Here is a 23235-nt window from a genome sequence, read left to right as displayed (position 1 = left end):
GAATTCAATGCTTGACTATCAGCCAGGGTCTCCTTTCCAGCACACTTTATGAACTTTCTTAAGGATACTGAGAAACACAATACCTTGCTAACTACGACATATCTTCAGGTCCTTCTTTCTGAAATTGGATACCAAAATTCCAATCTGCCAATCCACTGTGTCTGACATCCAGGCAAACCCGAAAAAATGTTTTACAAGGACATTCCACAGCACTTTAGCTCTTCCATATGATTATCATTTACATTCACTGCCTTGCCACCGAAGAGCAATTCAACAACTGCTGTCTTCTCAATTAGAAACAGTCCCAGCATCCTTAAAAGAATATTCACGTTTACAAGTGGCTGAATGCAGATCAAATGATGCCAAATCAGAAAAACTGTGTTTATAACATCTAACAAGTGCACTGTTACTGCAATATGTATTATGAATACAAGAAGAAAGTATGTGATTCAGGCAGGACCAGTATGAACACCTAATCCCAAAGACCTGACTGAGTGAGTGTCCAGGGAGTTTCAATCCTTTCGTAACTAAAACAAATCTGTTGTGCTGTCCAGCCCACATTTCTACAGGTTTTATGAAGCGCTTTCTGCAAGGCTGCACGATTAACTGGGAGCTCTCAAAATATGTAGCGCATGCTGGGGAGTAATTCAGTAGAGCATTTATGTACCCCGTTCTGACTGAGGAAGGCAGATCACTACCACCTCAGAAGATATGCCATTCTGATCTGGACTGTAAACACTCAAACTACAAGCCTATCAGATTTACATGCATTTCTTCTGGACACTTTCACCATATACATAAACATCGCATGAAGAAAATACAACAGACTTACAGATAAATCAATGTCACCCAGTCTTCTCTTCTCCTGGACGAGGACACCCTCCAGAATTTTATAGTAGAGAATTTCAGCAAGGCAAAAAAACTTAATGGCAATGTCTGCATTAAAAAAACATTTTTAGACAGTTCAAGTCTGTAAGCAAGACTCCAGTATATTCCTAAAATGTGTGATGTGCATTATTTATTGCATTTCAATTCACTTCACACTTCTTGTCACGTTCTGGTGACATTTCAGCAGGAGATTCTCAGATACTGGCTATTTCTGTACTATACACTGCAAACTGTTGCTGCTTTTGTATGTGTAAATATGATATTGTTTAATAATTTACCGCTAGGACACTTGTAAATATTCAGAACAGCATTATTAAAAACAAAAACTAAATTAACTTATGTTACTGAATTTACAATGATAATTTGATGAAAAGAAATTAGTTAGGCAGTTAATTCTACAAAACTGTTGCATTATATAGTAGTACTAAAATGCCTATAAAAGTATTCACCCTTGCGAAATTTCACTTTTTATCGTTATACAACACCGGATCGAATCGGAAACGATTTCTGTAAAGTGGTCCAAATTCATTACAAATATAAAACACAAAATAATTGATCTCATAAATACAACCAAAGTCAGTATTTAGTATATGCACCTCTGGCACCCATGGCAGCCTTCAGTCCTTATGCACAGGTCTCTCTCTACTAGCTTTGTACATCTGCACACTGCCATTTTTCCTCATTCAGCCTTGCATATCTGCTCAAGCTCTGTCAGGTTGCATAAGGACTATAAGTGAACAGACTTTTACAAATTCTTAATTGAGTTCACATTTAAACTCTGACTCAGCCACTCCAGGACACAAATATTATGATTTATTAGCCATTCCTGTGTAACTCTGTGCGTTCTGCTTGAGGACATTGTGTAGCTGGAAGACAGATCTTCTCTCAGGGTGCGGGTTTCATGCAGGCTGCATTAGGTTTTTCTGCAGGATTTTGTTGCACTCATTATTCCCTCCATGATGCATGATGTTACCACCAGCATATGTCACAGTGGAATGGCATGTTTTTGATAATGTGAAGTGTTTAAACATGGCTTTAGTCTTATTGGCATAAGGCTCAATTTTGTTCTAATTAGACGAGGTCCTTCTGCTGAGATGTCTTGTCATGTTTGTGGTTTTTTTTTTGTTTTTTTTTTAAACAGTGGCTTTCTCTTTGCCACTCTCCCATAGAGCTGTCACTGCTGAAGCACCTGGGCAACAATTGTTGTCTGCATGGTGTCTCCAATTCTAGTAACTGTAGCTTGTAACTCTGTCAGAGTTATTATAGGTGTCTTGGTGGCCTCCCTCACTAGTCGTCTTCTTGCACGATCACTCAGTTTTTGCAAATGGCCTTCTTGTCGCCATCCCCTTACTTGTGTTTTTCAATTATCTTATCACAGAGTTGCTTAGAGAGTTCTTTTGTCTTCATTGTATATATTAGACCACCACACTGACTCTCCACCAGTTGATCCTTGCAGATAAAGAAGTACATTTATACTACAGGCAACTGAATTCCCAGACAGATGATCTTTATGTAATCAATCAGGTGACATCTAAAACCACCTGGCTGCAACAGGCGTATCATATTAATACTTATGCAATTTAGTTATTTTAGGTTTAATATTTGTAATTCATTTAGACCACTTCACAAAGATCAGTTTTCACTTTGACAATAAAGTTTTTTTTCTCTGTTCATCAGTGTTAAAAAAGCCAAATTAGTTTTATACAGTATTAAATCACAGTGGATTTAATTTAGTATAAAACTAAACAATGAAGAAACTTCAAAGAGGTGAATCCTTTTTATATGTGTTATATATGCTATGTTGAATATATTTTTAAAGTTCACAGAACTTTTTCACCACAGTTCATTATGCACTGCAGTCTTAACACTATATAGACAAAATGATTATTGTAACCAGTTATTTCCATAAATGAATACATTGAATAACAAATTAATTAATTTATATAGCACCTTTCTTTGGTAAATACCATCACAAGGACCTTTACACAAAAACGGCTAAGATTCAACTTTCCACATTTTTTGTTTGTTTGAAGTGAACCACACATTTTACCAGTGAAGACTAAACTGACATACATGTGTTATTTAAAGTCCAATGTCCTAGTCAATAGACCACAGTGCAATTGAAAAATGAACTTTTAAAATGGACAATAAATAGACAAATGCGCATGCCTGCAAACTTTACTTCTGTCCACTTGAAGATTTCTATGCAGCCTTTAATGGCTGCTCTCCCTTTCACTAAACTGATGAACAGGTGCTTATGTACCTGTTCTAAGATTGAGTGACCATAACAGTTTTCGTATTGTTTATGAAATACAACTTGTCTACATAGGTACAATTACTGTGTGAGATACATGATAATAATTGAAGAAAAAAGCTTCTAAACTTTTTATATATAATCTCTTGAACAGCAGTTTAATTCGTTAATGTAACACGATTATGGTCTGCACATTTTATGTGCAACTGTGCACCTATAAATGAACTTGTCACAGTGCTCGGTTTCCAGGAAAGCAGCCAAGGCCAAACTGATAAAAGGTGATAGGTTTGCCAAATACTGTACCAGTTTAGAAAACAGCCATAAACAGAGTCTACCACAAGATGGCACTGCTACAACAACTGCTGCATCCATCAACATTCTTAAGTTTTGCTTTTCAACTGCCACAACACTGCACTGGAGCTTTTAGAAAGCTGTCACTGGTTTTACTTTGGAGGATTAGTTGATTCAAGCAAATGTCACTGTGAGAGGTCTGCCTGTCAAGTAGCAGTAAATAACACAAGGCGTTTGATAGAAAGTGGGCAAAAAGACACAAAAACTGTTTTACAACCTAATGTGAAGAAGCTCACCAAAATGTTTCATTCACTTGTGCAAATGAAAAGGCACAGAGAGAGACTTGTTTCTAGATGTGCACAGCTCTCTTGTGTTTACACCTGTCAAACATCTGGGAACCTTCAGTGGCTGGAAAAATGGATGATTGCACCAAGCACTGAACAATGTCATTTGTCACAAACTGACAGCACCTCAGTCAGCTCTCACTATGAGAGAACAGATTGTGACTTGTGAGGCAAGAAATTAGGCAAATGGCTGACAGTATATGGATTTCACTTTAATGCTTTATGATTAAATATCAGGTTAATATTTACAAAGATAAAAGTGGTGATTACCCCATTCTTACCTTCCAACTACCACCCATCCTACACTAAAAGGAAAGAGGAAATTCATCACCATGGCTAGCATTATCTTTAATTTTCCACCTGTTTCCTATTACTGCATATTATCACATACAGTATGTATTAAATGGTGTGGATCCCCACCGTTCCTTTAAAACAAGTTCTTCAACTAGAACACAGATGCAGAAGGAATGTTAAGGGCAAAGGAATGTTACAAATTTTTTCTTCGCATAAAGAGCCATAGGCATAGAGATGAAGTTACCAAGCAGTGTGACTTAACTTAATGTCAAAGGGGAGTAACCAAGCTTGTTTAGCTGCATCGCAAGTTCTCTTCAAAATTGTTCTTAAGTTCTAAAAAATGTTCAGATGTAAATGCAGGTGGGTTTGAGAAATTTCTCCTGAATTCAAACTGTTCTGGAGTTTATGTAGCACCTATAAATGCTGAATTACCTTTTAATTCATAGGCCTACTATACAGCATCTTCCTACATTCTCTGTAATATACTATATTTCATTTTTTGGTGTAGACTATGCTACTGTTTATGTTGTATATTTGTGATGGAACTCAGTGGGAAAGGAGCTATATAAAATCAAGCCTAACTTAGTCTTTATTTGACAATCTTTATGTTTAAAGTACATTCCCTATTACCTGGGCTCTCTTCAGCTGTCACTGTGTAACTCTGGCAAAATATGTCACACATCTCTTTCAATCGATTGCAGATAACCTGGCTCGGGTCTCTGGAGCAGGACCTGTGAATGTGGTCAGCAATGGCAACCACAAAATAAGGTGATATCTTCTTATAACACAGAATAAATCAGCTTCTTTCAGTTATTGGCTAAATAAAAAAAAAAACCCTGCAATTCTAAAAACACTCAGATTAATTTAACATTTCACAGCCTCTAAAACACACGCATGTTATTTACTTCATCACAGACTCCACCCATACATTACAAACTTAAAGCAAGCACAGCTTTACATTTCTGTTCATGTAATTGTAGAGGCCTCTATTTATTTAGCTTTTAATATACTGTCATGACTCCTAACTTCAACCGGAAAAGCTTGGGGGAAGTCAACACAAACATCATCATCATTTGGCAAATGCAGTTTTCTAAAGGTAGAATTGTTTGCTGCATCTGTGGTTACATTTTCACCCAGTTAAAAAATTTACCACAGCAGGAAGTCAGACTGTGCACACACTTCTCCACTTATCTGCACACACACTTACTGCATTTGTAGAATAGAAACCACCATGTAGGAAGAGGAAGAAATGGCAAAGAAACAATTCTACTCTGAAAAGCCGACACATGACCTGTCAAATATACTCTATGTAAGTTGAAACAGTGTATGTCAATTCTAAAACATTTACCATCTATATGACATCATTCTTAATTTTCTTCCAAGCACAGCCATATATTATGTAGCCTCACACAAACAGTAAATTTTAAAAGGCATGATGATACTCACTTGAGCATCTTGTCCAGTTTTTCACTGGGAGATGATTTTAGGCCAATCAACATACTGTGAAGGCGGCTTATGCTCTGGGTTGCCATGCTGCCAGGAATTATGAAGATGCTGCTTTCTTTTGAGTATCTGTGACTAGTAAGAGGTGCAGAAATCGGAAAGGCCTTGGATGTAAAGAAAACAGGGACACGTGAGAACTCCTGGAAGATCAGACCCGTATTTTTAGTAGCCAGACCAAACATTATGAACATAGAATGACCTTTGGTAATGTGAGGTTTCTCTAAGCTCCTCCAAGACACTGGCAGGTCCTGGAGAACCAAGAACCCTGATTACCCTCTCCATCAGGTAGCAGTGGCCATTAAGACCAGTCCTTTTCCAATCAAGGAGGGCAGATATGTGTCAAGTACCTTATCAGACTGTTGCTGGGTGTGTGCTCGATGATCCACACTAGCTGCAGGGTGCACACAGCGACTAGGTGTTCCTATTCCATCACTAGCATCTTCACCCAGGAATATTCTCTCATCCAGGCTCCCCATTGACAGTACATACTCCTCATACGCTCTGGTAATAGCTTTCCTGTGAAAACAAATGAGCACAAAAAAATCTCTCAAATCTCCACAAAAAATAAGGACATACAGTATGTTGTAAAATTTCAAATGGAACAGCAGCGATTGTCTTGGGAAATTCATGAACTATCAAATATTATCTGTTAGAATTAAATCTAGTGAAGTAGCAAGACTATATACATGGCAAATTAGAAAAAAATATTTGCTGTATTAACATAAGAATTTTAGAATATGTCATGTTAGATAAAATGGCAATGATGGCAAGAGAAATACTGAATACTATGTTTTGGCTGTGTTAATTTTACACCTTTATTTTTTGCATAAGATTTATTCTGCAGCAACAAATCTCCCATATACCTCCCTGGAGTTCACATAAAAAAGTGGTGCTAGAACTCACAAACTGTCACCAAAATTCCCAGGATCCAAAAATCCTGTCAAAGTTTCTTCTTTGCCCTTTAATATCTGAAAAAAGAAAAACAAGGAAATAATGTGGTTACATTTTCAAGTAACTCACCATTGTTTAAGCCAAAGTTAAGGTGCTCAGTCACCTAACACAGTTGTGTTCTTCATAAATGTAACTACATCCCCTAAACAGGTGAGAAGCTTATCAGAATTATGCAGAGAAGCAGGTTGTCCATCCACCCAACTTCTGATCTTCTGAATCTAGTTTTCTAGAGGTGTAAGGCAGGGCCCACTCACATACCTACACTCACTAACTGCAGTACCTAAGATACACCTAACCAAACATGAAAAATATGAAAGCCTCAAAAACAGTGAACTAGGCCACTGGGAGCTGTGAGGCAGATGTTGCTAAAACAGATTCTAGTCATAAAGAGAAGATTCAGAAATTGCCAGTGATTTAGGGATAGAGATGGGAAAAGCAATCCAGTGATCAGGAGAACAGGTGCTGCTGGCAGCAGCTTCTTAAAACAAATGTGTTAAACATTTCCACAATGCATCTAATAAGAGCACCAAAAAGCAACAGACAGAATGACATAATTTGATATAATGTCAATTATGTCTAGAAATTCAAAGAGTCTAAAACCAATGAGCTTACCTGAGGGTGACATATGTAAATCTCAAAAACAATTAAGCCCCTGACATGTACTTTTTAAAATTAAATGCTATTACCTAAAGATAAAGTAACTCAATATATGACCTTTTATTGGTATATGTGCTCGAGTTTTCTTATATACAAAATAAGCAAGAAAACCGAGCTGTTAAAGTAAAACTTCTTATAAAGAATGCAAGGGGGTGAATATGGTAATGAGCATGTGTTCTTACTAATAAATGGGTAATGTGCTGTATGTAATAGAAGATAAGAAAAAATCAAAACACAAAGTGAACTGTTAGTGTCTGAATTGGACAGTAGACATAAGGAGTTGCGGAGGTCCATGAAAAACTGTATGATTACATAAACTGTAGAGAAAATTGGGCACGTATACTTTTCAATGTGTAACTTCTTAATATTAAGGCAGATGCACTAGACAGAAATCAGGAGAACAGATTTTGTGAAGGCAGCCAATCGGGCAAATGTTAGTTATTGTAAGGCAATAGTTATTTGATTTTTATTTAAATGGAATAATGTTGGGGTTGACACTGTAGCACTATGGTAGCACTGCTGGCTGCTGCCTCTAACAAGGAGCCTGGGGTTCAAGGCCCAGATGCTCCCTGCATGAAGTTTTGTATGTGTACATCCCATTCCTCAAACAACCTCACATGTCTGTGTGAGCTTCTTCTGGGTACTTCCATTTCCAGAGGCAGTTCAAAAACATATGGGTTAGGTGGATTGGTGCTGCTAAATTTGCCCCCAATTTGTGTGTTTTTGTGTTTTCACCCTGCAATGGGCTAATCCGTTATCCAGAGATTTTCCTGCCTTGCAAGACTTACTGGGACAGGTTTCAGCTTCCATGTGACCCTGCGCATGATATTAACAAGTGTAGGGGATGAATGGATGAACTGAATTCTAAAAATCATATGGGCGAACATTAAAATTACCTTTTTTGTATTACCACAGGGTGTTTATTAAAGCCATTTTAACATCAATATCACAGAAAAGAAAAAATATGCAAAGAATAAAACAATGACAGTGTCATTCATAAGTGCATCTTATGCCTTGCTCAAAAAAATAGCATTCTGACTATTAGGTTTTCATTTTCTAAGAGTGAAACACAGAAACACCAGAATAAATGTTTCTGTTTACCCTTTTGTTTTGTTCTGAAACAAAAATGGTTCACAAAATAATCTTCTTCTTCTTTCAGCTGCTCCCATTAAGGGTTGCCACAGCGGATCATCTTCTTCCATATCTTTCTGTCCTCTGCATCTTGTTCTGTCACACCCATCACCTGCATGTCCCCTCTCATCACATCCATAAGCCTTTGTTTAGGCCTTCCTCTTTTTCTCTTGCCTGGCAGCTCTATCCTTAGCATCCTTCTCCCAATATACTCAGCATCTCTCCTCTGCACATGTCCAAACCAACACAATCTCGCCTCTCTGGCTTTGTCTCCCAACCGTCCAACTTGAGCTGACCCTCTAATGTCCTCATTTCTAATTCTGTTCATCCTCGCCACACCCAATGCAAATCTTGGCATCTTTAACTCTGCCACCTCCAGCTCTGTCTCCTGCTTTCTGGTCAGTGCCACCGTCTCCAGTTCATATAACATAGCTGGTCTCACTACCGTCCTGTAGACCTTCCATTTCACTCTTGCTAATACCTGTCTGTTACAAGTTACTCCTGACACTTTTCTCTACCCATTCCACCTGCCTGCACTCTTTTTCACTTCTCTTCCACAATCCCCATTACTCTGTACTGTTGATCCCAAGTATTTAAACTCATCCACCTTCGCCAACTCTACTCCCTGCATCCTCACCATTCCACTGACCTCCCTCTCATTTACACACATGTATTCTGTCTTGTTTCTACTGACCTTCATTCCTCTCCCCTCTAGAGCATATCTCCACCTCTCCAGGATCTCCTCAACCTGCTCCCTACTATTGCTACAGATCACAATGTCATCAGCAAACATCATAGTCCACGGGAACTCCTGTCTAATCTTGACTGTCAACCTGTCCATCACCATTGCAAATAAGAAAGGGCTCAGAGCCGATCCCTGATATAATCCCACCTCCAACTTGAATGCATCCGTCACTCCTACCGCAGACCTCACCACTGTCATACTTCGCTCGTACATATCCTGTACAACTCTTACATACTTCTCAGCCACTCCCGACTTCCTCATACAATAGCACAGCTCCTCTCGAGGCACCCTGTCATATGCTTTCTCCAGGTCCACAAAGACACAACGCAGCTCCTTCTGGCCTTCTCTCTACTTCTTCATTAACACCCTCAGAGCAAACTTTGCCTTTGTGGTGCTCTTTCTTGGCATGAAACCATACTGCTGCTCACTTATCATCACCTCACTTCTTGACCTAGCTTCCACTACTCTTTCCCATAACTTCATGCTGTGGCTCATCAATTTTATTTTTTCTGTAGTTACTACAGTCCTGCACATCCCGCTTATTCTTAAATATCAACACCAGTACACTTCTTCTCCACTCCTCAGGCATCATCTCACTTTCCAAGATTCCACTAAACAATCTGGTTAAAAACTCCACTGTCATTTCTCCTAAACACCTTCATGCTTCCAAAGGTATGTCATCTGGACCAACGGCCTTTCCATTCTTCATCCTCTTCATAGCTGTCCTTATTTTCTCCTTGCTAATCCGTTGCACTTCTTGATTCACTATCTCCACATCATCCAACCTCTTCTCTCTCTCGTTCTACTCATTCATCAGCCTCTCAAAGTACTCTTTCCATCTGCTCAACACACTTTCCTCGCTTGTGAGTATGTTTCCATCTTTATCCTTTATCACCCTAACCTGCTGCACATCTTTCCCAGCTCACTCCCTCTGTCTAGTCCACTGGTCCTTTTCTCCCTCCTTAGTGTCTAACCTCTCATACAACTCATCATACGCCTTTTCTTTAGCCTTCACCACCTCTCTCTTCACCTTGCGTCTTATCTCATTGTACTTTTGTATACTTTCTGCATCTCTCTGACTATCCCATTTCTTCTTTGCCATCCTCTTCCTCTGTATACTATCCTGTACTTCCCAAATTCCACCACCAGGTTTCCTTTTCCTTCTTCCTCTTTCCAGATGTCACGCCAAGCACCCTTCTTACTGTCACCCTTACTACATCTGCTGTAGATTCCCAGCTGTCTGGAAACTCTTCACTGCCACCCAGTGCCTGTCTCACCTTCTGCCTAAACTCAACCTTGCAGTCTTCCTTTTTCAACTTCCACCATTTGATGCTTGGCTCTGCCCTCACTCTCTTCCTCTTCTTGATCTCCAACATCATCCTACTGACCACCATCCTATGCTGCTTAACTACACTTTCCCCTGCCACCACTTTGCAGTCTTCAATCTCCTTCAGATCGAGTCTTCTGCATAGGATGTAATCTACCTGTGTGCATCTTCCTCCACTCTTGTACGTCACCCTATGTTCCTCCCTCTTCTTAAAATACGTATTCACCACAGCTATGTCCATCCGTTTGGCAAAATCCACTATCCTCTGACCTTTTTCATTCCTCTCCTTGACACCATACCTACCCATCACCTCCTCGTCTCCACTGTTCCCTTAATAATAATTCTTTACATTTATATAATAATAATATTAATAATATAAAAATATAAATAAAGATAATTGCTTGCAAAAACAGAATAATCCAGTTTTATTAAAGAAATAGATGTGATCTTGTAATTATTTGTGTGACTAAATAAAAGCATTTTATAAATGAAAAAATGCAGTGTGAAAAATGTTTTGTGGTCAATGACAAAAGTGTAAAAATAAAAATAAGATATGCACTCTATGACTACACGATAGGTTTCCCGCTGGCACAGTATTACAATGTGCATGTAAACAGGCATGGCAGAGCAACATGGCCAGGTGTACAATTGATTTAAGTCTACCTATATGTTATGTTAACATCTAACAATACAGGGCCATGCATGGGGCTTGCCATAAAAGTCAATACGGTCCAGTCATGGTGACCTCCGGACACAATGACTATCTTATACTCAGAATGCCTTCACAATATATTTATTTGTCCTGAGAGGGGCCAAATCTTTGGTCTTTGTGCAGCGCATTATGACTTTTACAAACATGACGGCAGGATGATGCTGGCAGGGATTACTGAAAAAAGGCTCTTTCCTCTTCAATTGAATTTATTGTCACTATACCTTTCAGTACTCAGTATAATAAAAAGCACTTGCTTCCAGTCCTACTTATGAAGAGATATACCAACAACACAGTATAGGGTATAATGATACAACACACATTAATTACTAAACACAGTAATGACAAAAATGTCAGAGGACCAGCACTGGATTGTCTGGTGAGTTTCAAAACAGGCTCACGTTAACTTTTTGCACTGTTTGCTAATATGTGGCTCCTTCCATAGATCATGAAATAATGATTTAAACTATCAGCTCATGACTTGTAAAAGCAAGGCTCACGTCACGACATAATTAATTATCTGTGTTATTGACGATTTAATGACTGAACTTGTACTAGGCTACAACAGCCTGGATTACAGTCAACTGGTACTTGGACACATTCCATTTTCACAAATGAATGCCAGTGGGTGGAGTGCTATGCCTATTCAGGCTTCATTGTTTGGTACAAAAAGAGTCAATGCATGATGACAGATTAGGGAAGATGTTATTACACATCATATAGCCTCTTTGTAATGTCAGCACTAGTGTTGAATGGTGAAATTTGCCAAAGTTCTTTTTTGCAGCAAATATGCTGTTTCTGCTAGTGACTTTGTTCTCTGAAAATTTCCTGGAACTTCGCTGTATTTGATTAACATTGGTTTCACAGCACCCCATGATACTTTGCAAGGCCAGAATAACATCACAGAGCTGTAGCAGCCATGTCACGCATCCGTACTGTAAGATCACTGCTGATCTGCTTCCTACCTTATGCTTTTTTTTTTAAAAAAAGAGAGAAGTAGCTTAGCTTAGCTTAGAATAATGAGAATATTATGTGTACTGCAACCAGATATATAATACTGTTCCCTGCGGACTTGCACAGAATCAAATGGCTAATCTGTATGTATAATTAGCCATTTTCGGCACTAAAACACAGCCTTAAATGAGTCCTTCCCCACCCTTTGTCAGGGGGAGACCCAGTCAGTCTAGCCAGATGCAACCGAGCTACAAAAAGACATGCCAACTCTGACTGATCTACAAAAAGACGTGCCAACTCTGACTGATCTACAAAAAGATGTGCCAACTCTGATTGATCTGTGTTGATCCTTTGCATATTTTTCTTCCATCAAAAATATAGAAACACTTTGTAAATGTTAGTACATCTTTCATTATTATTACTATTTACAGGGATTAAGGTTTGTTATACATGCATTTAGCCTGTGCTTGCTTTCTTTATATAGACAGCGGTCAGTGAGTTTGCGGATAACAGGCTGCACCTCTGGCCACCAAGACTTGAAGAATGGTTTGTGTTATCCAATTCATGGGTAAGACTAATTCTGGACCAATGATTTGCTCCTACAGTCTGGTTTTGAAGACATTTATCACTTATGCGCCATTTGTTCTATACACAAGTTTTCATGTGATCTTTAACACTTCTTCCAGACGTAACTATTTTTGTCAAAATAAAATGTAGCAAACAAAAACACTGGTAAGTGTGCACTGGCAAAGTAAACATTACATTTATCATAATTAGAACCAAATTAAATTATTAATTCAATTACTTTGCTGTTTCAAATTATATAAATTTAAACTTCATATTAAAAGCAGTCTCCTATATGTTCCCTGCAGGTGGCAGAGTGGTAGTGCTGCTGCTTTGCAGTAAGGAGGTTGTGGGTTCACTTCCTGGGTCCTCCTTGCATCGAGAGGGCTTTGAGTAGTGAGAAAAGTGCTCTATAAATTATTATTGTTATTATTATAGCACACATCACTTCCAATATGTCACTGTATTCTGAGCTACAGTATAATAATATGTACACTTCTGCTTGCCATTCCTTCAAATACAGGTACTGACTATTGTGCTGGCCTAGTTAGGTATAATATTGAGTTAAAAAGTAATTGCTCTTAGCTGCCTGAATACAGGGCTAAACAGACCTACCTTCTTCTCAAACAGCTTTCTTATGAAGGGCTTCCAGAAATGCTCTTTGATGCCCTTTGCATCCAAGACAAGGCCATCATGAAGCATGCACAGCTGGCTAATGATGCAGGGCGACTCTGGAGGAGCTCTATAATCTTTGCTGCTGAAGTCATCAGGGAGACCTGCAAGCCAAATAAGGTAAACTTGACCAGTACTGTACAAACATTAGAATTTAACATGAGCAAACTGCACTTTTGCTGTGCTGAATTTACCGTCCACCAATTTTAATTTTTGCCATTTAATCCACAGGTTTGATGGTAATACACTAAAATAAAGTGAAACTGGTGGTTACTGAATAATAATAATAACTGAGTAAATTGCAGGTTGACAAATAAAAGAACAACAAGATAAATATGATTACTTTATACACAGACGATTAATCCACACCCAAATGTATGAAATTCTTCCTCTTTTAATTACCTCTGCATTTATGTTTCTGGGTTGTGGTGGGTCAGAATTATTCCCAGCAATATCATGTATTATTTGGGAACCTTTCATGTTGTGTGAGTATGCTCAATCACTCGCTCAGAAAGGAGCACATAGAAAGAAGTGTTAAACCAAGCCACTTGTATGTGGTTCAAATGTAGGCAAATATCTGAGGTCTAAAAATGTACGAGCCTAATCTTTGAAGCTAAGTATGGACAGAAATTTGAGCAACATTAAATTTAACCAACTTGTCACATTAGGCTACCATGTGTCTATATAATCAGAATATACAAATGATGGATAATTTTTAGATTTACATTTAATCACACAGAAAAAAAGTGCAAGAAAAATAATAAGCTTTAAACTGCATAGAAATGGCAGGAATTGAAGATTTTAGATTTACACAGGAAAACAGCAAAATTTGAATGCCCATTTTCCTCTGTTCATAGTTCACCATGTTTTTTTCCACTACCTTTTTTAATAACTGCAGGATGGTGACACAAATTGAAAAGGACAAAATGATCTGAAAGTGAAAGCACAGATACTAGAATATCTGCTGCACGAGGCGATATTACAGTTATACAAATATCAAGAACATCACCAATACGCACGGTGAACATATGCACTCACTGCAGAAGCATTTCTTTTGCCACACTGCCTGGCTCCGAAAAGTGTAGCTTACCCCAACAATAACAGGGACGAAGCAGAAATAATTCTGCTTTGGAAATGGAAGTAAAAGTCAGTATGTAAATATACTAAGTGGCACAAGGCCCATATGCAGTCAGAACATCCAAACCCTAATAAAAAACTTCAACCGTCCATCAGTTATACTTGTATACAGTTGGTTTATATGGTCATTATTGTCAGGTGTACAGATTACAGTTTAATTCTAATCAACATGCAACGCATCACCAGTGTCTAAAGCCATGATCACTGAGTATAGTGAACACACCTTGAAATGTCTGTCTTCCTTATCTGAAAAATCTCAGAACCGCTGCTTATACAGTACAGGCTCAGATTACTGGAAGCCAAAGTCTACCCTGGCAGCACAAAAATTAAGGGAGGAAGTAACTCTAGACCAGGGGTGTCAAACTCCAGTCCTGGAGGGCCGCAGGTTTTTATTCTAACCATCTTCTTAATTAGTGACCAGTTTTTGATGCTAATTAACTTCTTTAGCCTTAGCTTTAATTAGCTTAACTCAGGCCCCTTAGTCAGTAATGAGACATAAAACAAGAAGGACATGACCATCTCACCTGTACCCATCAAACAAAATCTGAAAATAAAGATGAAGGTCTCAGTAAGGTTGATCACTAAGGTTACCAAAACATTTTAGGAGTTCTTAGAAAAAAACAGAATATCAACAGTTTTGGAAATGTCTGCTATGGCAAAAAGAGAGCAGCAACAAGCCATGGAATTGAATAACAGGTTTAATTAACAGCAAGAATCAGCTTCTCATTAAGGAACTGGTTGGAGTTTGAAGCCCCAATTTAGCTGGTCATCTGTTGGCTCGTTTCATGTCTCATTTCTGTTTGGCTGTCATTTAATGAAGAAAAGAATCAATTCAGAGGACTTAATCCTTAAAAACAAAGCAATTAAAATGAAAGGAGAAGAACTTAATTAGCAGTGAAAACTGGACCCTGATTAGGAAAAGGGTTAGAAAGAAAAGCTGCACCCACTGCGGCCCTCCAGGCCTGGAGTTTGACACCTGTGCTCTAGACAGTGCAAATGTCAATCATAAGGCATACTCACTCACTCTCACACACACACACACAACACTTACTCAGATGTGCTTGTGTCTTTACGATTCTTTTCACTAACTTTCACTCAGCTTTTCTATAATGAGATACAACAGTACAATAAAGAAAGAATCTGAAACATTTTTAAATGATAAAAAAAAATACAGATTATTTGTGACTAAAGTAAGAAAAACAAGCTTTATATCAGCTGGTGCTGTGTATGTGACATCTATTCTATGAAAATAGTTAAAGGAGGTAATACTATATCAGTGACTTCTGCAACATTTAGTGTACCTGTGAAGCTGGGGTTTAGAAGCTCCTTGCGGCCGGGACATAGGAGAGCATTCCCGTAGACAAGGTCAAGTGCACAAAGCAACAGGTGGTAGGAATTCACTAGGTCATCACTAATCCTGGGAAAATTTCCTGCAACAGAAAATTGAGACAGTCTAATCTGTCAGTAACCTGAATTGAAAGCCAATGCTCACATAAAAAAAAAAAAAAAATAAACAACTTACATTACTTTATATAGCATACTTCCATGGCAGGCAGCGTTACTGGTATTAAACAACTGTTTTCATACTGTATGTCTGCAGTTTATACACTAACTTGTACAGAATGCACAATCGCACAATCCTCATTACAATAGTATGTATCTTATGAATTTAAAAGAAATGCAAACACTGTCTACTAAGCACATAACTTTAAAAGAATCAAAGCTAATCCTCTTGCAAGAGATCCTCAGCTACTGTAAGTACTCACAGTGGTCAGCATGCAGGGCAGGACATAGGATACCCCAGAAACACAGAAAACACAGCACAAACAGTTGGCTACAAAAGAGGACAGGAAGCTGATTTCATCAACCTTTAAGCTGCTGCTCACATTGCTCACACAAGTCTGAACTTGTCACTTATGTGTGGTTGCTAAGAGGAGGAAGCTGCGAGGCACAGAGGAACATGGCCGTAACAAGAAGGCTAACAATGCCCTCTGCTGGCTCTTCATTTTCTGCATGTTTATGAGGTCTCAACAATGAAGTATTCCAATATTGTGTCAAGTCAGCCATTCAAAGCATGTATATGACATGATGTGTCTGTTTAGAACAAAAAAAAAAAAAGAAGAAGAAGAAGAAATGATGGAGCTTTACACCATAAACTTTTGTGGTATTCATCTGTTTGGCTCATTGACACAACACTTAGCACTTAGGCAGATAATTTGGGATTAGGTCTTGTCTGTTATTACTCAGAACCGTAATGGGCTAAGGAAGCACATTGCTTAGCGTCCCACCTCACACCTGCAGGAAACTGGACTGGCAGAGAGTTCACTGTTTGTGTAGGGTTTGTCAGTATATTCCATCTTACTCCTCAGTCCAAAAGACATGCATGATATGTTGAAAAAAAAAAAAAAGCGTATAAATATGCTCAGCACGAGTGAACACTATGTAAGTGCCCCTCCATCTAGAGTCAGATCTTGCCTTGCATAGGCTCTGGCTTTCTGTGGCCTTGTAAAAGGTTAAGAAAATAATGGACGGCTAACATCTCCCACAAATTCATACAGTTCAAAAGCATCATTTATAATTAAAGTATGAAATCAGTCTGGGCAAAAAAAAAAAAAAGTAAAATAAATTTAAAAACCATTGAAAATTCTATTACATCTGTTTTGGAGATGCACTGCAGTTAGACAATAAAATTACAAATGTGACCCAAAACTTCTTTTGATCTCAGCAAGTCAAGAAATCTTTTGCAAGTGACTGAATGGAAGCATAGGATCTTACAACATGTACTTCACTACTGGTCTTATTTTTGTTTTTCTGCGAATCTACAATGAAAGAAGCTACATGCAACATAAAAAGATGATACAGCAAGAGTTTGTTATTAACATTACTGCCAGAGATTCAACTGCAGTCTAGTCATGCACACACGTGCATCCAAAATGTAATAAGGATATCTTTACGAAAAGAGTGGAAGACATGGCAACTGGTCAATCCAACAGGCTTATGATTTCCTGTATAATTAAATCGGTCTGTAACTCACACCCTTCCACCAACTTTATTAACCCTCTTATCCAAGTCCAGACCAAAAGGAATCAAAGCCTATGCTGGCACCACCAAGTTCATGGCAGGAACCAACTAAGGAACAGGCATCGGTTCATTACAGTGTACACTCCCTCAGGCACATCCAAGATTACACACACTGGATGGAAAATATTAGTAAGAAAATGTAGTTAGAACTGTCTTGAACCACATCATGTTTAACTTTCAAATTTTAATTTTCCCTATGTATATTAATACTGCTAAAAAACAGTGAATAGTCTAGAACTAATCTGAGGAAGGCCAAGGCACTTTGGAAGCATTAAATACAATAAATTAACACATTTAGACAATAGAAGGACTTTTGTCCAACAGGGTCCGGACATGCAAAGCTATTATGTATTTTTATTACTATGAATGGGTATTTTGTGTAAAATTGTAACTGGATAGGCGGAGTGGTGGCTCTGAGGCTAGGGATCTGCACTGGCAATCGGAAGGTTGCTGGTTCGAATATCGTAAATGCTAAAAGGGACTCTGTTCTGTTGGGCCCTTGAGCAAGGCCCTTAACCTGCAATTGCTGAGCGCTTTGAGTAGTGAGAAAAGCGCTATATAAATGCAAAGACAGACTTACTTACTTACTCAGATATTGCATTTTAAAGCTAATAGAACATTTTGTTAAAAAAATCCAGAAAATTAAATTTGCATCTTCTTAAGATGAAGCTCTCTGGCAGAGGACAGATGCAGGATGGATTTCCTCTTTTAATTGACATTTAATCCAGACCCATTTCATTTATTTACTCATTCATTTTCTGAACCAGGTCATTTCAAAAAACCTTTGCATTAATGATAGGCAGTGCCTTATATTAGACGGGACACAAGTCAGTTACTGGGCACACTCATTGCCAGACTCAAACTGGGCCAATGTAGGGTGACAAGTCAAAAGTCAAGTTTACCTTCACATCTTTGGAATGCAAGGAGAAAGTGGAGTATTCAGTGACAACTAAGAAGAACACAAAAAAGAAAAGCAGTTTTTATTTTACAGGTGGAGCACAGACAGATTAAGTGACCTGCTCATGGTCACACACTGAACTGGCAATTCAAAGCCTGTTGTTTTATTTTGTACACTTTGCAGCCTAAAAAGCTGAAGGAGTTAAGGGATCTGAATGTAAATATGTGCAAGGGTGAGTGAAGGAGGCACTATATTCTGTGCTGCCCTCGGCCTATCTCAATCCTAAGCAATTTTATACCATCAATAATATATCACACAAGGTCTCATCCAAAATGTTCTGTTGACAGACTTGGTTGAGTGTTCACGAGTTAAAAAATGCTAAAAACAATGAAATAAGGAAACCAGAAAAGATTATAGTTTGAACCTACATAAGAGGTTTTCCAAATGGATATTCATTCCTCCTGTGTATACTTAGACAATGTATATTGAGAATATTAAAGTACTATGAAAAAAATAACCTGAAGCAATATCTCAACAATGACAGGAACCAATCTGGGATGGGGTACCAGTTTGTCTGTTGTAAAACACACTCGCTCATACTGGATTGATCAAGATCTGCTAATTGACTTGACACACATATTATGGGAACATGCAGGGAAAACCCACAACCACCCAATGGAAGAGAACACAATCTGTGCACAGTCAATGCCCAGACTTGACCTGAATCCAGTCTCCTGAAGTTGTGAGACAGCAAGGCTGTGCCAAAGTGCAATTCAGAAGTTTTAAAATGCGACTATTCCAGCATGTCAGTGTCTGACTAAAGATAGATTGTCACTGCTACAGCCTTCAAGGATTTCCATAAAACGGCACTGGAAACTGTGTCAGAGAATGTACAGTATATAATAAACAGGTCACTTTCATTATTCCCAGTTCTAAACTCAATGTACAATATTAAACCTTGATAAAATGACAGATGGCTCCCTAAGGGCATAGTTGACACAGCAGGTCTTAAAAATCCAGAGAGTTGGTCGCTTTTCAAACTGAAATTGGAAACTAAGCTTAGCAATCACCTCGCTCTCTGAAACTCACTTGTTGAGTCAGCTGGCATGAAGATACTGTCTGCTGGCACAGGGAGAGGGGTGGGGGTGCATATCATTTGACCACTCAGCTAACTGCTACATTTATAACCAGGATTTAGGGGCACAGACAAAATATAACAAGCATGAGATTCTCTAATCTGTGACAATGCTGAGAGATCTGTGCACTGTACCAAAAAGACAATATCAGGGATCTCTGCAGAGCCTTTACATTATAAATTGACACCTTCAAGTGTCTAAAGCTGTAATTTAAGAGACAGTAAAAAGGGGTGCTGCAAATAAGAATACAATTAGTCTGGAATATACAAAAAAACTTTACTGAGCACACTTAAAAACGTACGTGTATTTAAGATGTAGGAGTATTCTAAAAATGGAGAAAAGCAGTCCATAAGCACACCATCCCTTAGATTCCAGAAGTTTATCTAATTTGTCACATTAATTTTAATAATAAAAAAGCAGGTACTGTACACTTCTGGCTAACATGATTGACTGTTAAACATTAGGCTGCAAATTAAATCCCTGTCACTGACTTGGTCTCATTTACACTTCAAGATCAAATGCTGCCTCTACTGTTTGAATTATATCCATTGGCTTTAACTTCAGTCAAACATCACGGATCACGACTGGTGTTACATTATAAGTGCAATCGGAAAAATCGAGAAAGTATTCAAAACCCCTGATATTTTGTCACATTTTGTTATGATGCAGACCTTCTAAATCATTTCAATTTATTTTTCCCTCATTAAGTAACTCTCAATACTCTGGAATGTCAGTGAAAAAAGGATTTTATACATGTTTGTAAATTAAATAAAATTAATAAACAAAGTATCATATTGACACAAGTATTTAGAACTTTTACTCAGTACTTTGTTGAAGAAACTCTTGCAGCAACTACAGCCTAATGAAACAACTTTCACATATCTGGATTTGAGGATTTTCTGCTTTTTTTCTTCTCTCAATCTCTGTCAGGCTGGATGAAGACCATTGGTGGACAGCTATAGTCAGGTCGCTCCTGACATATTTGACTGGGACTTTTGCTGAGTTGTCCCTAAACCACTCCTGTGTTGTCTTTACCTTGCTCTTAGTGTCATTGACCTGTTGGAAGGTGAACCTTCAGCTCATTCTGAGGTCCACAGTGCTCTGAAGCAGGTTTTCATTAAGGATATCTCAGTATTTGGCTCCATGCAGCTCTTCTTCAACCCTGACTACTATCCCAGTCCCTGCCTCTTAAAACAAGCCCCACAGCATGATACTGCAACCACCATGCTTCACAGTAGGAATGTCACTGTGCAGATAATAAACGGTGCCTAATTTCTTCCACACATGGCACTTAGAATTGAGACCAAACAGTTCAATCTTGGTTTTGTCAGCCCAGGGAATCTTGTTTCTCACAGTCTGAGAATCTTTTGGAAGCCTCTTTGCAAACTGAAAGTGGCATTTCATATGTCTTTTACTGAGGAGAGGCTTGCTATAAAGCTCAGACTGCAGTGATAGGTGTCATTCCGGAACTTTCCCTCATCTCTACACAGGTCCTCTCAAGCTTAACTACAGTGACCATCAATATCATGGTCACCTCTTTTAGAATTTGATACAAGCAATGTGAATTTCTCATGTACACTTTCAAGGCTATCCTGGTGTCTACTACCAATGCATTTCTTCCAACAGCTATGTGTGTCTGCAGTCCAGATACTGTAATGAATAGTTGTTAAATTGTAATAGCTAATTGTAATCTTGTTACCCAAATGATAAAGCATGCAGCTAATGGCTCTGAATAAAATGTATATTAATTGTCAACACATCAAGTTTATTCAAAAATAAAGAAAAAGGTTACTGCTCATTGGAAAAGAATGTGATTATTGCCAAATATTTAAAATTTCTATATAAATAAAATGTATTATCTTACCTTTGGCATGTATAAATAGGAGCCAGCAAAAATTGAAGACCTCTGACACAGTGCATGGCTGCCTCCTACAGGAAAGCAAAATGAGATTTCTGGTGTAACTGTACATTCCATCTTAATGTAGCAAAAGCATTCTAAAACTAAAACCCACCTGCAACATAAAAACCAGAATACTTGACACTCAAACTTTAAACACTGGCTATGATATTCTGCAAGAATGAACAAGCCATTTGGCATAATATAAAACGTGTGCTCATGCACTTAGAATTCTTCTCTAAGCTGTGGTACGATTCCCTAGTCTATGGAATCACCCATCTGAAATTCTAGTTAATGGCTAGTTTTGCAGGAAAACTTCTCTAAGTCGACTGGTGAGTTTCTCTTTGACACTCTACACCTCACTTCATTTGCTGTGCCGCAGCTTGACAGCAATGCATCAGCAGTCAATGTCATCTAAATTGGTCTTTGTATGGTTAAGTACTTTCATTTTCATATACATACATACATACATACATACATCTACATATATGAGTTCATCAAGAACACAGGGATACATTTGGAAACTTGTTAAGGGCAAATTTCACACAAACATTAGTAAGTTTTTCTTTACACAAAGAATGATAGACACTTGGAATAAGCTACCAAGTAGTGTGGTAGATTGTAAAGCTTAAGGGACTTTCAAAACTCGACTTGATGTATTTTTGGAAGAAATAGGTGGATAGGACTGGCGAGCTTTGTTGGGCTGAATGGCCTTTTCTCGTCTAGAATATTCTAATGTTCTAATATACATAAACATATACATACATATATATACATATATATATATACATATATACATATATACATACAGTGGAGGAAATAATTATTTGACCCCTCACTGATTTTGTAAGTTTGTCCAATGACAAAGAAATGAAAAGTCTCAGAACAGTATCATTTCAATGGTAGGTTTATTTCAACAGTGGCAGATTGCACATCAAAAGGAAAATCGAAAAATAACTTTAAATAAAAGATAGAAATTGATTTGCATTTCATTGAGGGAAATAAGTTTTTGAACCCTCTAACAAAAAGACTTAGTACTTAGTGGAAAAACCCTTGTTTGCAAGCACAGAGGTCAAAGCGTTTCTTGTAATTGATGACCAAGTTTGCGCACATTTTAGGAGGAATGTTGGTCCACTCCTCTTTGCAGATCATCTCTAAATCCCTAAGGTTCGAGGCTGTCTCTGTGCTACTCTGAGCTTGAGCTCCCTCCATAGGTTTTCTATTGGATTAAGGTCCGGAGACTGACTAGGCCACTCCATGACCTTAATGTGCTTCTTCTTGAGTCACTCCTTTGTTGCCTTTGCTGTATGTTTTGGGTCATTGTCGTGCTGGAACACCCATCCACGACCCATTTTCAGTTTCCTGGCAGAGGGAAGGAGATTGTCGCTCAGGATTTCACGATACATGGCTCCGTCCATTTTCCGTTAATGCGATTAAGTTGTCCTGTGCCCTTAGCAGAAAAACACCCCCAAAGCAAAATGTTTCCACCCCATGCTTGACGGTGGGGACGGTGTTTTGGGGGTCATAGGCAGCATTTTTCTTCCTCCAAACACAGCGAGTTGAGTTAATGCCAAAGAGCTCTGTTTTGGTCTCATCAGACCACAGCACCTTCTCCCAGTCACTCTCTGAATCATTCAGGTGTTCATTGGCAAACTTCAGACGGGCCTGCACATGTGCCTTCTTGAGCAGGGGACCTTGCGAGCCCTGCAGGATTTTAATCCATTGCGTGTAATGTGTTTCCAATGGTTTTCTTGGTGACTGTGGTCCCTGCTAATTTGAGGTCATTAACTAACTCCTCCCGT

General features: G+C 38.4%; 1 protein-coding gene across 1 annotated transcript in view; it reads right to left on the bottom strand.

The window, feature by feature from the left end:
- The window catches only part of rbl2 (retinoblastoma-like 2 (p130)), a 76195-nt gene that overhangs the window by 32276 nt on the left and 20684 nt on the right, over positions 1-23235 (bottom strand). Inside the window, exons 4-11 of the mRNA XM_039762910.1 lie at positions 21401-21465; positions 15723-15851; positions 13228-13388; positions 6478-6542; positions 5922-6090; positions 5518-5678; positions 4702-4802; positions 833-936 (exon numbers count right to left, since the gene is read on the bottom strand). Coding sequence (XP_039618844.1) covers positions 833-936; positions 4702-4802; positions 5518-5678; positions 5922-6090; positions 6478-6542; positions 13228-13388; positions 15723-15851; positions 21401-21465 — 955 coding nt within the window. The remainder of the gene's footprint in view (positions 1-832; positions 937-4701; positions 4803-5517; positions 5679-5921; positions 6091-6477; positions 6543-13227; positions 13389-15722; positions 15852-21400; positions 21466-23235) is intronic.

The sequence above is a fragment of the Polypterus senegalus genome, chromosome 9 (genome assembly GCF_016835505.1).
Source record: "Polypterus senegalus isolate Bchr_013 chromosome 9, ASM1683550v1, whole genome shotgun sequence".
NCBI lineage: Eukaryota > Metazoa > Chordata > Cladistia > Polypteriformes > Polypteridae > Polypterus > Polypterus senegalus.
Note: the sequence above shows the minus strand (reverse complement) of the source record. Positions and strands in the feature narration are given on the sequence as shown.